This window comes from Ambystoma mexicanum, chromosome 5q (assembly GCF_040938575.1).
Source record: "Ambystoma mexicanum isolate Mex_15411 chromosome 5q, UKY_AmexF1_1, whole genome shotgun sequence".
Classification (NCBI taxonomy): Eukaryota; Metazoa; Chordata; class Amphibia; order Caudata; family Ambystomatidae; genus Ambystoma; species Ambystoma mexicanum.
Window position 1 is genome coordinate 693,656,583 of NC_090933.1, and position 14,173 is coordinate 693,670,755.

The 14,173-nt window shown below is 43.2% G+C and overlaps 1 protein-coding gene across 3 annotated transcripts in view; it reads left to right on the top strand.

Annotated features, from left to right (window-relative positions):
- Positions 1–14,173, top strand: part of C5QH8orf34 (chromosome 5q C8orf34 homolog) — a 1,794,780-nt gene that overhangs the window by 285,781 nt on the left and 1,494,826 nt on the right. For all 3 annotated transcript variants that reach the window (XM_069621157.1, XM_069621156.1, XM_069621158.1), the window contains exon 2: positions 10,130–10,277. In XM_069621157.1, coding sequence (XP_069477258.1) covers positions 10,130–10,277 — 148 coding nt within the window. The remainder of the gene's footprint in view (positions 1–10,129; positions 10,278–14,173) is intronic.

Sequence of the window (14,173 nt, forward strand, 5' to 3'; positions counted from 1 at the left end):
TAATCAAACAGAAATCCACTCGTAACAATTCTATGGTTTGGTAAAAAAGATCCCCTTACAATCTTGATCAAACAAAATAGCACCAATGGTAATCCTGGTTATCTTTTCTTCAAGATTTGCCACAGTTCAAAAGAATAGGTATAGGACTTTTCCAGCTACAACTTTACAATGGATTAAGACTTCTGCAGTACATTTGGTATATTTGTCAGGATACTACTTCTTCGGGTTGCTACTACCTTTTAACAGCCACTTTTCTACTGTTGTTACTATGAATACAGTTACTTTTGTTTCACAGTATACCACTACTTCAAAAAGCACTCCAACATGACCTCCACTGCCAACTTTGTATACCACCACAGTTCAAGTATTTCTACCACTGCTTTGTACTTCAGAATGATCAGCCTAGTTTGACGAGACACTTCGACCTCTTCGGGTAGGCAAGGCACTCTTCCCTTAAATGATTGTCTAAAAGCGGGCAACATCTTTGCCTCTTCAGTCTGTGTAACTGCTGCAAGGATAACCTGCCTCTGCCCACAATACTTACTTCCTTTCAACTTCAGCAGTCTTTTAGCATTAAAAATTAACTTCTGCAAATTCTTTAAAAGCACCCAGCTCTGCTTCCCCAGCTTTCTCACACCAATTCTGCCCAAGTAAATACCTAGACGCTGTAGTGCCATTCTTTCAGCTTCAGGTATCAATGCCACACTTATATCTGAGGATGGTTGACATCTTCACAGATTAGGTGGAGGGCTTTAAATGGCTTTTGTTTCACTATTAAAGGGATCATCTATTGGCTTGGGGCTTGCTTGATCTCCTGAAAGCATAAAAAGGGACACATGACCACTGTATAAGGTATATTTCTACACTTAAAATACTGACTGGAATTGTATTCCTGCATAGTATCAAGGAGGCAACCACAATTGGTCAGACGCAAACCTCCTCTGATGCTCTTTCACTTGTAACTCATGTAAAATGTCACATTTTCAGAATGGAGTCTGAAAGCTTGCCTTCTACACAATTAAGGACACATGGCCACTCCATTAATGTGAAAGAGTTCAACAGTTGATGTAATGGATTTTACTTGTATGTGAAGACTGCAGCTTTCAGAATAACCGTGCATGTTACATTTCCATTGTTAATAGTCAGTTTAGAATTAACAAATTCTACTCGCTTTCAACAGTACGTGAGCCACTTTGGAGCAGGTTACAGTTACAGACATGGCTTGTCTGAATGCTGGCCTTTTTGATTATATTTTCTGCTAAAAGAGTGGAGAGTAGACCATAGCTATACTCCAGCATTATGGCCACTCTCCTGGCTGACGCAGCCAGAGATGAGTGTATTACTCTCTAACCTGTCACCTTCTCAGAAGACTGATATTATTGATTTATTGGATCAGTTTCTTGAGGTTTTCTCATATCACCCAGGTAGGGTGCTTAATGTCTTCAATTTTATCAGAACCATCAATTAAAGACACTATACAAGCCCTCTGAGGTGCAGAAGAAGAGGTAGAGTAAATGCTTAAAGCGATATAATCGAGCCCTCAGAATCCTTGGTCCTACCCTATTGTCTTGGTTGTGAAACCAGACCAATCGTGGCTGTTTTGCATCTACTTTAGAAAGTTGAACACAATATCCGTCTTCAGCAATTATCTCATGCCGACAATAGATGATCTCATTGAAAAGTTGGGTTCTGCCAAATTCATCTCCACTTTAGATCTAACAAAAGGGTACTAGCAGGTCCCATTAAATCCATCTGATTGAGAGAAAACTACTTTCTCCACCCCACAGGGCCTATTCCACTTCAGCGTTCTGCCCTTTGGGTTGGATGGGGTGCATGCCACTTGTCAGAGGCTAACGGATAGATTATTAAAACCATATGCAAGCTTCAGTGGCACATATTTGGATGATATTGTAATCCATAGCGATAGTTGGCCAGAACATGTCTATCATTTATATGAAATCACTGGAGCCTTGAAAAAAGCGAGCCTCACAGTCCTCCCTCAAAGGAGTCACCTTGCACAATCCGCTGTGAAATACTTATGATTTTCAGTAGGGAATTGTGATTAATCCTACCTAACCCCAGCCTAAAGACCCATATGAACAGGGGAAGGCAGCAACTACCTGATCCTCACCCTGGGGGTGGAATCAGGGGGAGGACCACATGGGAGGAGATGGCTATCAAGGGCATGTTATCAATGTACAAGTCCCTCCAACAGAACTACTCAAAGAACATGCCACGGAAAACCATTTAGACAGAATATGGTTAGGAGCCTTAGGGATTCAAGAATCAATTGTTAAACCTTTTAATGATCATGATTCTGCTGTGGGTAGAAATCCTCACTCCAATAGGGGACTACAACCCCTTCTCACAACCTCCCCTCACCCTGATAACACTCAGTATATAAAACATTCATGTTTAACTGAGGGTAAAATGATAAATACTGTTGTGGACTTCAGTATCCATAAAACTTTAGTTACTGGGACAAGGAAGAAGGTCTCAGAGGCAATGAAGATTAAGACTACCAGTAACCAAAATGTGCGGTCTAGTTGTTGTAGACCAGAGCACCTGAGCGGGACATTTATATCCCAAAATGTGAGCCAGCTGAGGGAAGAGTGGGAAGAAGATGCAGAAAGCAGGGCAAACAGAGTTGCTGGAAGAGAGGCTGTCCGAGGTATGGAGCATCCACTAACAGAAAAACACCAATGGAAGCCGTTGCAAAGCTTGCAGGTGAACTGTTTTGTTAAGGACATGCAGTGGAAAGCAATGTGAATAGAAGAAGCCCAGCTGATGAGGAGACAAGGCCCCAATGCAGCACATGATATGTTGGCGAGCGAGGAGACGCGGGAGAGACTCGCAGCTCACCAGAGGGATATGGAAGCTGGTGAGCAAACCGACGGGAAGCCCAAGGCCCACCTCAACCATTGACAGTGAGTAGGAGACGCCAAGGAAAGCCGGTGAATCGGCTCAGTGCTAATGCAGGCCCTGGGGTGCTCCAAATGAGGCAAGTGCTAAAAGCACACAATTTTGAATAGCGAACAATTAAAGAACGTAAGCAGAATCCATATAAATTTAAACACTGCTTAATTAAAGAAGCAGAGTGAGAATGGCAACTTCTATGGGGCTACTATATTCGGGAAAGCTTACAACCAGCATTACCTACAGCCAAATAGCTGTATGAAAACCATCCTAAAACAACAAGGGCATACATCCCTGCACAAGTGATATCAATTGGGGAAAGCTTATAACCAGCATTGGCAACAGCCAAGAGACTGTGAAACCACACAGAGGTGACAAGGGCACAGCTCTTCCTTCTTGGGATACAAACTGGGGGATGCTTGTTACCCACGCGGCCAGCAGTCAAGATGCTGTCAATAAGTAGCTAAAACACAATTTGAAACCAATACCTCCTGTATTGAATGTCCAGTTTGCCAAGAGTCGAGAGACGGTAAGAAAAGGCAATTACTGTTCAGCACTCCTTCCAAGAGAGATTGATGTGGAGAATCTTGGAATAAATAATGCCTTTATGTTTGATTGTAGTTGTAGCAGTTTTCTTCCCAGAAAGCAAGTACACCAGGAAAGGGATCATAGTGGTTAGTCCTTGCAGGCGAGTGTACCAGGAAAGAAGAGGATTTGAAGAAGTATGTTTGGGACAAAAGATTTGTTTGTCAAACTGCGGCATCACCAAGAATGATTTCAGTTGTTTTAGAACTCTTTTGCTATCCTGACAAAAGTGCTTTAATTGAAGAGGTTTTGATATAGTAACTGTTGAACATTTTCTTGAAGACAACTGTTGTAGGTCTGTGAACAAACCTTTGTGGAAAAGATGTTTGTGAAATCAAGGGGAAAGACACCATAGATGAAAGAGACTTGTGTTGTCTTAAACAGAACTTTGTGGAGTCAGAACTTTGTTCAACATATTCCTGAATTTATCCAATGGAAGAGAATCCAACCCTGGTCACACAGATTGCTTGAACTCAAGTTTGAACTGTCCAATTATTTTGTTGAATTGAAATAAAACCATATGTTCCAGAGACATTTGTTTAGTTTTAGTTTATTAGGTAGGGACCTCCTTGTTAGGATAGGGAAAGTTAGGTGTTAATCCCACCCATTTCATTAAATAAATGGCAAAGCTTGGGGAAACATTATCTATGTGTCTGCCTCGCATATCTGAGCCCTCACAGAATGGTTGATAGAACCGCAAAAGGAGAAACTATAGACATTGCAGCTACCAGCGCTCCACAAGACCAAAAGACAACTTCGTGCCTTCCTTGGGGTGACTGGATATTATAGGATATGTATAACCAATTACTCCACAATTGCAGCCAAACTGACAGAGCTCAAGAATGCCCAACCTCAAAAGCTACTATGGGACAAACTGAATCCCCCTTTGGGGACAAGGATTCACGTCCATGTGAGGAACTCCCTGATGCCCTCAAAGTGATGGCTTATATGTATTTGTCTAACATAACGGAACATTATCATACCATAAAGATGAAGTGAACTTATGCTAGCCACAGCAAGAAACTAAGACTATCCCTTTAAATCAGTCCCTCTAATGGACTGTGCTGAGGATGCTGAAAATTGGTGATATGACAAGAGAGAATGAGAGAGCGCGAGAAGGTGACAGAAGCTGGAAAGCAGAGAGAGCCAGTGGAATCCCCCTGTGCATAGTAGAGCGGAAGGAGGTGAAAATAAGCAGAGGAATGAGAACCATCTTGATGAAAGGCAGAGCTACATGAAGTACACAAAGTGGGAGAGGAGTAGAGTTGAAAATTAGAGAAAGGTCAACCCAGGTCCCAAAGATGACAAAGCGAATATATTAAATAAAGACATTTGGGGAAACACACACCCAGGAGATCAGGAAGTGAAAGTTCATACATGAAATGGCACCCTGGGAAGAGAGTCTCGAACTTGACAAGAAAGAGGGAAGGAATTTATGAAAAAAGTAAGATTGTTTGCATAAAAGGGGAGCGGAAAACTATCTGTCCCTTACAAGAGTTACAGAACTTAATGTACAAGATAACAAGATACTATTTGTTTATCGTCTTTTAAGTGGAATGAAAGAACATAGAAACTCTTGTGACAAAACACAGCAACCAGGAGAAGGGAAGTCATTCACCTGTCCTTAGTAAGTTACATTAGTGGTAAGGTCAGACATTGGATGGACTTGTTTTTGGACATTCACACTAACTGGTGAGCACCTTAGTTAGTAAAATAGGTAGGTAACACTCCATAGATATAGGGAGAGCTGGGCCTTATATTACTTTAGAATAAATACTATGCCTAAAATGTCCATCACTGTCTGTGTCCTCCTTCTGATCCTCCACAAATGGACATACTAGCATTTAATGTGGGTGCCATCATAAAAGATATTTACAGTAGCATGACCTGCATATGTTGTGTGTGCAGCATCTTGAAATTGATTTAAAGTGCCAATGCCAATATGATCGCAGTTAAGGACCCATTTTTTTGGAGCAGATGGTTTACTTCCCAGCATCGTTTAATTGCAGAGTGAGGATGAATCATGTTCCCTGAGTGGCCGTGCTTTTTAAAATGTGCAATATTCCCACTCTTATGTCACACTATTGTATTGGTTAAATATTTCCAGTGACTCACTTCATTGTGAGACACTCCTATAGAATGCACACCCCCAATCTTCATTTTTTAAATGCACAAACCATTTTATAGTCTATGTTCTCAAAGCAACATGCTCCATTAATTAACTTTGGATTTCTATAATCTACCGGCCTACACACGTGTCTGAATATGCGTCATATGTGGTAAAGCTATGTATGAATAGTTTTATTAATTATCAGACAATTCGGATTTAGTGTTACAAGAGGCGAGACTGTTTATTTATTCATTTATTTTATGCATTTATTTCAGCGCACACATCCCTGAGGCATCTAGGCTCTAGTTACAGAAAATGCATGGTACATTGGTCAAGTGCAAGAATAAACATATCGTTACAGACATAGAATGGTGTGTGCATAGAGACTGGCAAAGCCTTGCCTCATGTTACGGGGGCTACATCAGGCAGCGTGTGTGTCAGATGGGTACGATTACCCAGACTGGATAAGCCTCACCTCATATTACAGAGGGCTACATCAGGCAGCATTTCAGTCAAATAGGTACGATTACACAAACAGGCAAAGTCACACCTCATGGAGTGAGGGGCAACATCAAACAGGCAGCCACACAATAAGGACTCTGCAAGAAAGTGAAAATAAGCAGTGAGCATAGAGGGAAGGTCTCACTCACCTGAAGGGTACTCTAAAGGCACTCTAAAGCACATGAAACGAAAATGGCTGCACAGAAGTAAAGTACCCTTAAATAGATTTTTGCAAAAGGCACACTAAAGCAAATGAAACACATAGCTGCAAAGTAGTAAAATCACCTAAAATCGATTTTATTGTTCTGCAGGGGTGCAAAAGTTCCAGAGGCCCAGAATTGTGGGGTTAGAGTCTGTCTTCATGAGTCCAGGAGACTGCTCCATGTTGTGCTGCAGGGGTGAAGGGAGGAAGGAGGAGAGGGCCCTCCAAGCCCATCCGGCCCAGACAGGAGCCTCACTGAGGGGCCCATATGTGGGGGCCAGCTTTCGCCTGCCGGCTATTGTCTGCTCTTAGGATAGGCTCCTTTAAAGTGAGGCTGTCCAATCCCGGAGGTGGCTGGCAGGACTCCCCTGCATGAGGATGAGGCGGCCATCTTGGATTGACTTTGGTCCCAATTCAAACAAATAGCCAAATGGCTACTACAGAGTTGTCCCTCAACAAATACTGCCCCACATTTGCGCCGCACTAGAGGAGATGTAAAAGCACATTTAGAAAATGTGGAATGTGCAGAGCGCTCGTCGCTCGAAATTCGATTTTTACCATTCATGCCAAGTAAATATTCTGCATAGCCCAACAGGGCTTACCTTTGTTGATGGGAGGGTGGATAGCCTTGCTGGTCCAACAGCTCTTTGCAATGGTAGAGGGCTGGAGGTGGCTCATAAGGTTGTATACTAATTGACCTTTTCACAATTGACCTCGGGAGAATTGACCTAATTTAGATGGTCAATTAGGACATATATGCGGTGGGAAACCCCCCCGCCCCCCTGCAATCCCCAACCCAAACCAAAACCCCCTGCTTCCCCCCGCCAATCCCCTTATATTATTTATAATCCAAAAACAACCTGATACATATATAAAGTAACTAAAATAATATAAAGGTCAATTGTGCAGAAGGTCAATTAGGACCACTATAATTAGGTCAATTGTGCAAAAAGTCAAATGTAAAAGGTCAATTTGGGTAATAACGCTCAAAAGGCTTCACTCGTGCCTGGGACTTCAATCCTGCCTCTAGGCTTTAAAACACTTTTTTGGCTTGATTGTAAACTGCTATGTTTGTAATTTTAGAAGTAAAATCATTTCCTGTGTTTGCACATGTCAAACTGCAAAATAGTATAAACTTAAAATGTAATAATTAATTGTAAGCTTTCCATTTGTCATGATTTGCTGTCACAGGATCTCCATTGTTTGAATATCCATTAGGCTAACATTCTGGTCAGTTTATTGCCTTAAGTAATGTGGGAGGGGTATAGTCCAGATGCCTTTTTTTTTTGTTGCTTTGAGCCTAATGAATTTTCTTGACAATAGACCATGGGCCTGTTTCACAGAAGCCTGTATAATGGAGCAATTCCATAGGAAAACTCTATGTGAATCGGGACCCATACATCTTTCCATTCCAAAAGGCCCAGCCCAGTCTCATAGGAACATAAGACACTTCGATTGGAATATGCAAGGAGGACAGAAGTGAAGTCTTACATTTTGGTCAGTTCAACAAGAAGACAACCAAATGCATTGCAAACACCATATCAATGCCTGTATTGATTCTATGTGCATGAAAGGCCTATTTACTTCCCTTGTATTGACAAAATGAAAACCATTTGGATTAAGTATTCTCTATCCTTTAATTCTTTGTGTTCAACCTACCATGAATAAGAATCACATTAAGATTTAAACTCTGTCAATAGATTTAAAAGGTGATACACTTTGGTGCTTAATTTTAAACATATATCAACATTTTTGATGGGTATTATGGGTAAATACAGTATTATGGGTAAATACATTGTTTTAAGATCGCAAACACCCTTGGAACGATATTGAGGCCTCAAGAGTGGTTATTTGTGGTGAGCCCTTCAAACAGATTGGCTGATGGGTTTTTCTGAGGATTTCAGGGCCAACCGCGGACTTGGGGAATTTGGCACTAGGGCTGCCCCTCTCCATAGTTCCTTCTGCTGTACCCCTACCTAGCCCTGGTGTCCGTAACATTTGTTAGTGCTATGGCCAGGTGACACCTATTGTCTGTTTCTGCCTGGTGCTGCAATGGTTTCTCTGAATGCAGGCTGACTGACTCCTTAGGGGCTCCCTATATATCCCTCTGCTAGCCCGGCTTAGTTTTCTAAGGGAGTTCAGGGATAGTGCCTTCTACCACACTGCTTGAGACATTTCAGCATACACGCAGACCCTTACCTTGTCTTCTTCTACACTGGTGTCACACAATTTTCTCTTTCCCACCGTGCCACTATCCCTTCGATGTTTCACTCTGCCTTCCTAATTCCACACTTTGATGTTACTTTCTTTCCAACTCTCATGTCCTCCCACCTCTACTCCTCCATTCATTACTGCACTTACCTCCTAGTACAACTATCTGCTACCACTTCTCACTCCCAACTGCGCTCCACAATCACAACTACCACCCCTCCTGCTCTGTCACCTCATCACTCGCTCCTTTAACTGACTCGCTCCTTCAACTCACACACAACTACTCCACAGAATCCTCTCTCCAAAAACCTCCACACGCCTTCTACTCTGTCCTCCTCTAGCTTCTTGGACATCATCCTTCCACCTCCTGCTCTAACCAACTGAACCACTCCACATTGCTTGCAAGACACTCTTTAAACCCCCCCGCCCCCCCCAAGGATTGAGCAGCTCTCCCAAGCCAAGTACTTACCTGGCTTTTATGGGGTGCAGCAGGGGAGGACTTTTACACTTCAAAAGGTTCTTGTAAGTCCTGCCCCTTCTCCACGCGGCCCTGATGCGTTCCGGGCATGGGCTGCACAATGGTCCCAAGGGAACTGTTAACAGTCAATATGGCCTATTGATCGCCATTTTTCCTTTAAACATTCTTAGTGGGTTAGTGGTTTTCCTAGTGCAACGGCTCCAGAAGTGCTGCACTTCTTTCTGGGACTCCACGCCGCGTCTGGGTACCTTCGGCATCCCCGCTGTGTTGGCTCCACCCCCTCCATCATCAGACGATCATGTCCCAAGCCTCCTCACTCATGTCCTGTGGGCTGCCGCCTGGTTCTCATGGTTGTACCGCCACGCCACTGTCACAGCTATAGATAAGGAGGGCAAAGGAGGAGGTCCGTCCACACTCGCTCCGGCACCCACCGGGATGTTAAAGATTAAGCTCCCTCCCTCCACTGACAGGGCTGAGTAAGATGCTCTGTCACAACATATAGAAGTGTCAGTTTAAACAGTAATAAAGATGTCCTGGTTTGAAACTGGTACAGGTTTTCTTAAGCGTTCTGTAAATTGATCACGTGTGGCAACTCTGCCAGTTGTCATGCATTGTCTCTCTTGGAAGCAATTAACTTGTGGGAAATGTTAATCAAAAAAATGAGGCATTCTTTTGGTGCCTCTTACTTTGCATTGAAGCGTCTCCATGTTTGTCAGGTGCGGTCCATTTCATGCAGCGTCACCACTTGCTTCGTCAGCGCAATATTTCTCCATAAATTTGAATAATGTGTGCCACACTTGAAAAAGATGTGCAGATTTTCAGTGTCTCTTAGAGGATGGTTTTTGGCTTCCATATATAGTGACAAACCCCTTCAGAAGTCCCGTTTTTCCTCGGGGGTGTACACGTGCTTTCTTAATTTGACTGGGAAGATCTGAAGTGACGGCACCTATTGACTCGGATGCTCGGGCACCCAAAGCATTAAACGTATACATTATCTAGTGAGATGACACTGAAAATAATGTACCACTACTGAGATGCCACTGAAAGTAATGTACCACTACTCAACCTCAACTTCTTTTATTTGGGTAAAATCAACAAATGTCTTTGTTTTATTTTTATTTTAAAGGAGTTAATGACCAAGCTGATCACCGAGACACCTGAGCAACCAGTTCCATTTTTAATTGGATATTTGCAATCGAAACTGGGAATTGTGCCTTCGCTGCAGGGAACACTGTCTGGGTCTGCTGCACTCTGGGCAGAGAGTGAATCACCAGGTACTGTACCTTTTTTTTCCTATCATACTCCTAAGAGAAAAATGTAGCTAAAATGAAAATGAACGTTTTTGTGCAGCATCTTTCATACTGGATCCTTGAAAATTTGTGTCCATTTAATCTTTATTTTCCATTCATAAAATATCCTTGTTCTATCTTTGAATTTCTCCCTGTATCTTTTTTTAAAATCCCATTGTATTGTCTCAACCTTCAAGTCTGTATCAGTTCAGACCTTCACCACATACAGATGCATGAATTCTGTGTGTTTGGCATCTAGGTTAGGCACTGTTTGTCCATAATTTGTAATTTGCACAAATTGGACCATTAAAGGGGCTCACATCTGAGTAATCCCTTATTTAGTATTGTCACACATTAAGAGACTCAGATTAATCGATTTTGTAATTCTTTTAGGTTATCTGGATTAATGATTGTTTTCTTGTCCTTGTATCAGAATCTTGAAGTGGAACTAAAAGATGTGTTTCAGATGAAATATTTCAAACTTTATTCAATTTCTCTGGACCGCAAAAACTACTAAAATATGTTTAATTTCCGAAACACAATAAAACAGAGTACCATAGTTACTCAATATATACTCCTGTACACTGTGAACAAGTCTTGGAGATTTTTTTAAATTTGAATCAGTGTGTAGAGTATCTTTTTCCTCAAGTTTTATTCTTCAAGAGGATCATTATCCGACCTTGACAGTGAGGCTTTTGATTTGTCACTCGTGTCTCTTGCCAGAAGAGAAAAAGCTTACCAGTTTCAGTGGTGTTAATAACTTGAGACCACTTTTATCGGGGATAAAAAATGTGAGCACTTTGTAGTGTGTCTTCTAAAGAGGTTGCTTGTAGCATATTCAGTGAATACAGGAGACCGCACCCTCATGTGGGTGTCCCCATAGGTGTCAGTCGAAATGGATCAAGAGGTTAAACAGGTTACTTCCTGGACGGCATGTTAGTCGTGTCCTGCCACAGCACCTCACGGGTCAATAGAGCAAACTCCAGCGCCGTAGAGCATCGGTACGTAGAGAGGGTCCATAATTTGTAACAAAAATTGAGATTTAAATATAGTGTGAATAATCCTTTAAGGTCATCCCATCTCCCATAGGGGCAGCCCCATTGCATGATGCCAGAGAGGTGTGGCCATTACCTGCTAGTGCCCTTGGGTGTGCTCCTCAGGAGGAGGATCTCATGGGGAGGAATATCTGGAGAACGCGGTATAATCCACTCCAGTGCCCCTTACCTAACCCTCCTTTACCTTGACATCCCATGTACGTGTGTCATGTACATATCGACAGTACTGGGACATTGAAGAACATAGTCAACTCAGGAGAAATCTGTGGTTAAGGTACTGGAACTAAGAAGAGTCAGGTCTATCTTAGCCAGAACTCTCAGGGAAATACTGAAACAAGGAGGAAATAAAGAGGTATGAAGAGCACTCCTCAAAAACACGATTGAACAGTCTAGGGTTTCACAAATTCCTATTAGCCAAGACCAATACAAAATAGAAGAGGGAAAACCAGGAAGGGAGTGAAGCCTTCCCTGGAGGAACTGCAGATGTGGGGGAACGCTTGAGCTGTTCGGGAGCAGAAGGGGCTACAGAACTAGGGCTTACTGGGTCAATGGTGGTGCTCCAAATTGGTCCAACTTGGAAGGACCATCCTGCCACAGGTAGAAGCAGCAGTCTAGGTGGGTAAAACCAAGGGACAGCTTAATAGAGAGGAAACATGCTCGTTGTCAGGGACCGAATGCTGCAGAGTCGTTGCAGCATGCCGTAGCAGGGGAGACGACTTTGGAAGCCCCAAACTGAAGTCAAAAGACCAAGAGACCAACTAAAACCTACAGGAAAGGCCCTAAAGGTACAGGGGTGACCGGGATGGTTGCTAGGTGCAGAAGGGGGCAGTGGGATACCCTGACAGTCAATCCGGGAGAGAAAGGAAATCCTTGGAAACAGAGCTAATTCCCCAAACACCCAAGAAACAAACCAAGAAAGACTGGTCTGGGTCCCACACTCAATAACGAAGCTAAACATCAGTCATCTTCATAGTCTCAGTACTTGGCAGGTAACTAAACCAGGTCTGCCATAGAGAAGTAAAAAGTAGAGAACGGGGGTCGGAAACCCCCACCGAGAAGCAGGGCATCTCCCATGTATCCATACTTGGCGGGAGAGCAAGCCAAGGGAGCGGAACATAAAAAGGTGAAGAACCAGGGACTGGTGCTCAAACCAGGAAGTGAGAAGACTTCCTAGTGGTCCGACTTGACAGGAGCGTGAACCAAGTGGGCTGAATCAAACAGCAAGGGAAACCAGGGGCTGGGACCCATAATCTGCACACAGTAAGAGTCATCTTCCTCGTTGCAGTACATGGTAAAGGGAAGATACCAAGTAATCCCCAATCAAAGAAGAGAAGCTAAAAACTGTGTCTTTGAATTTAAGGGTAGAAAGTCCAAGTGAAAGGAGACATTCCCCCCGTTATGAACTGTAGGAACAAAGCCTGAGGAAGGCCAAGGGGAAGGGAGTCATTCCCTGGCATTGTGAAATCATAGAATCAAATCCAAAGAGTCCATGGCTTTGTGTCAAGATACCTGGAGAAGGGAGACATTCACCAGGAACCCAGTAATGAAATAATAACTATGGGAAATAATGGATGTTGATGTTTTGAGCTGGACCTTTATCTTTTAAGTTTGAACTGAGAACTCTACTGCTGTTCAATGTTCTAAATGGGAACTTTGTTTGGTGCTTGAAAAAGGACTTGCAACCTGGGGAAGTGAGTCATTCCCTCAGGTTTGAAACCCTTTTGGAACTTTGCTTCACTATCCAGAAGAAGGGAGTCATTCTTCCGGACCTAGAAGATGTGTTACTTTATTAGTTTACTTATAAGTGTAAGAGATAGGGGTAGGATTTCTGACACAGGATGGTGGCCATTTCCGTTAATGGACATTCTGACAGGACCCTTAATACTTAATGTTTTTGTTGAGGTATGGAAACCCCTCAGAGTTCGTGAAAGGCAGGTTTAATCTTTATTTTAGTATAATAAGTGTATGCCAACACCCATGCCACCTGTGTCGGTCTCCTCCTCCTGCACTCTTACAATAGACGAAACCTATCAACACTGCTGCAGGTCCACTTCAGTTCATGTATGTCTGCATGGAGCCTATTTGTTCCTGCATGATATTTGGAGGGAGTTGCTCTTTCTGTTCTGCCTCCGTCAAATAAGAATAATCTTGTGGGGGAAGACCAACCCAAATGTCTGTTTTCCCTTGGTCTCCAGAGTGTAGCAATAGAGCAATGCAAACATAAAGGATAGTTAACATGGTTCAAGAAGCTGAACAGAAACTTCACATGCAAGGGAATTTACAAATGTTTGCCACCAGCCTCTTTTCCTTTGCAGATGGGGAGCAGGTACAAGTGGATCTAGGTCACCTCGCCTAAGTGCCACCTACCTTCTTAGCCATGCCCCTTCCTTCCTGATCTTAACTCTTAGATCAAGGGTGTCTCTCACCTGGGCATCTGAAGTGAAGGGCAGACGAAGAAAGGGCAATTCCTGTTTGGACCTGTTTGGACCAGCAGGACCCAGGGCCCTACCCCCTGCACAGACAAGTAAGCATGCACCACCATGTGTGTACTCCCTCTGAACCCACAGGCCATCCCCATCCCCTCTTCCCCCCTTATGTTTCCTTGTGCCCCCCACTCATCTCGCACACAGGTGTTGCCGGTTTTGCTTGATTCTTCTACCCTGCTCCCCACCCCCTCCAGCCTACTTCTGAAGAAGCCTGTTCTGATACATTCTGGTTTCACTATCACCGTTTTATGGCCAATGCTGGATTTGACTTTTGTGGACTTCATTGATTCATGGTGGCTCTGAATCATGCTGTTCCCATCTTCATCTTGTATCCTGGCTT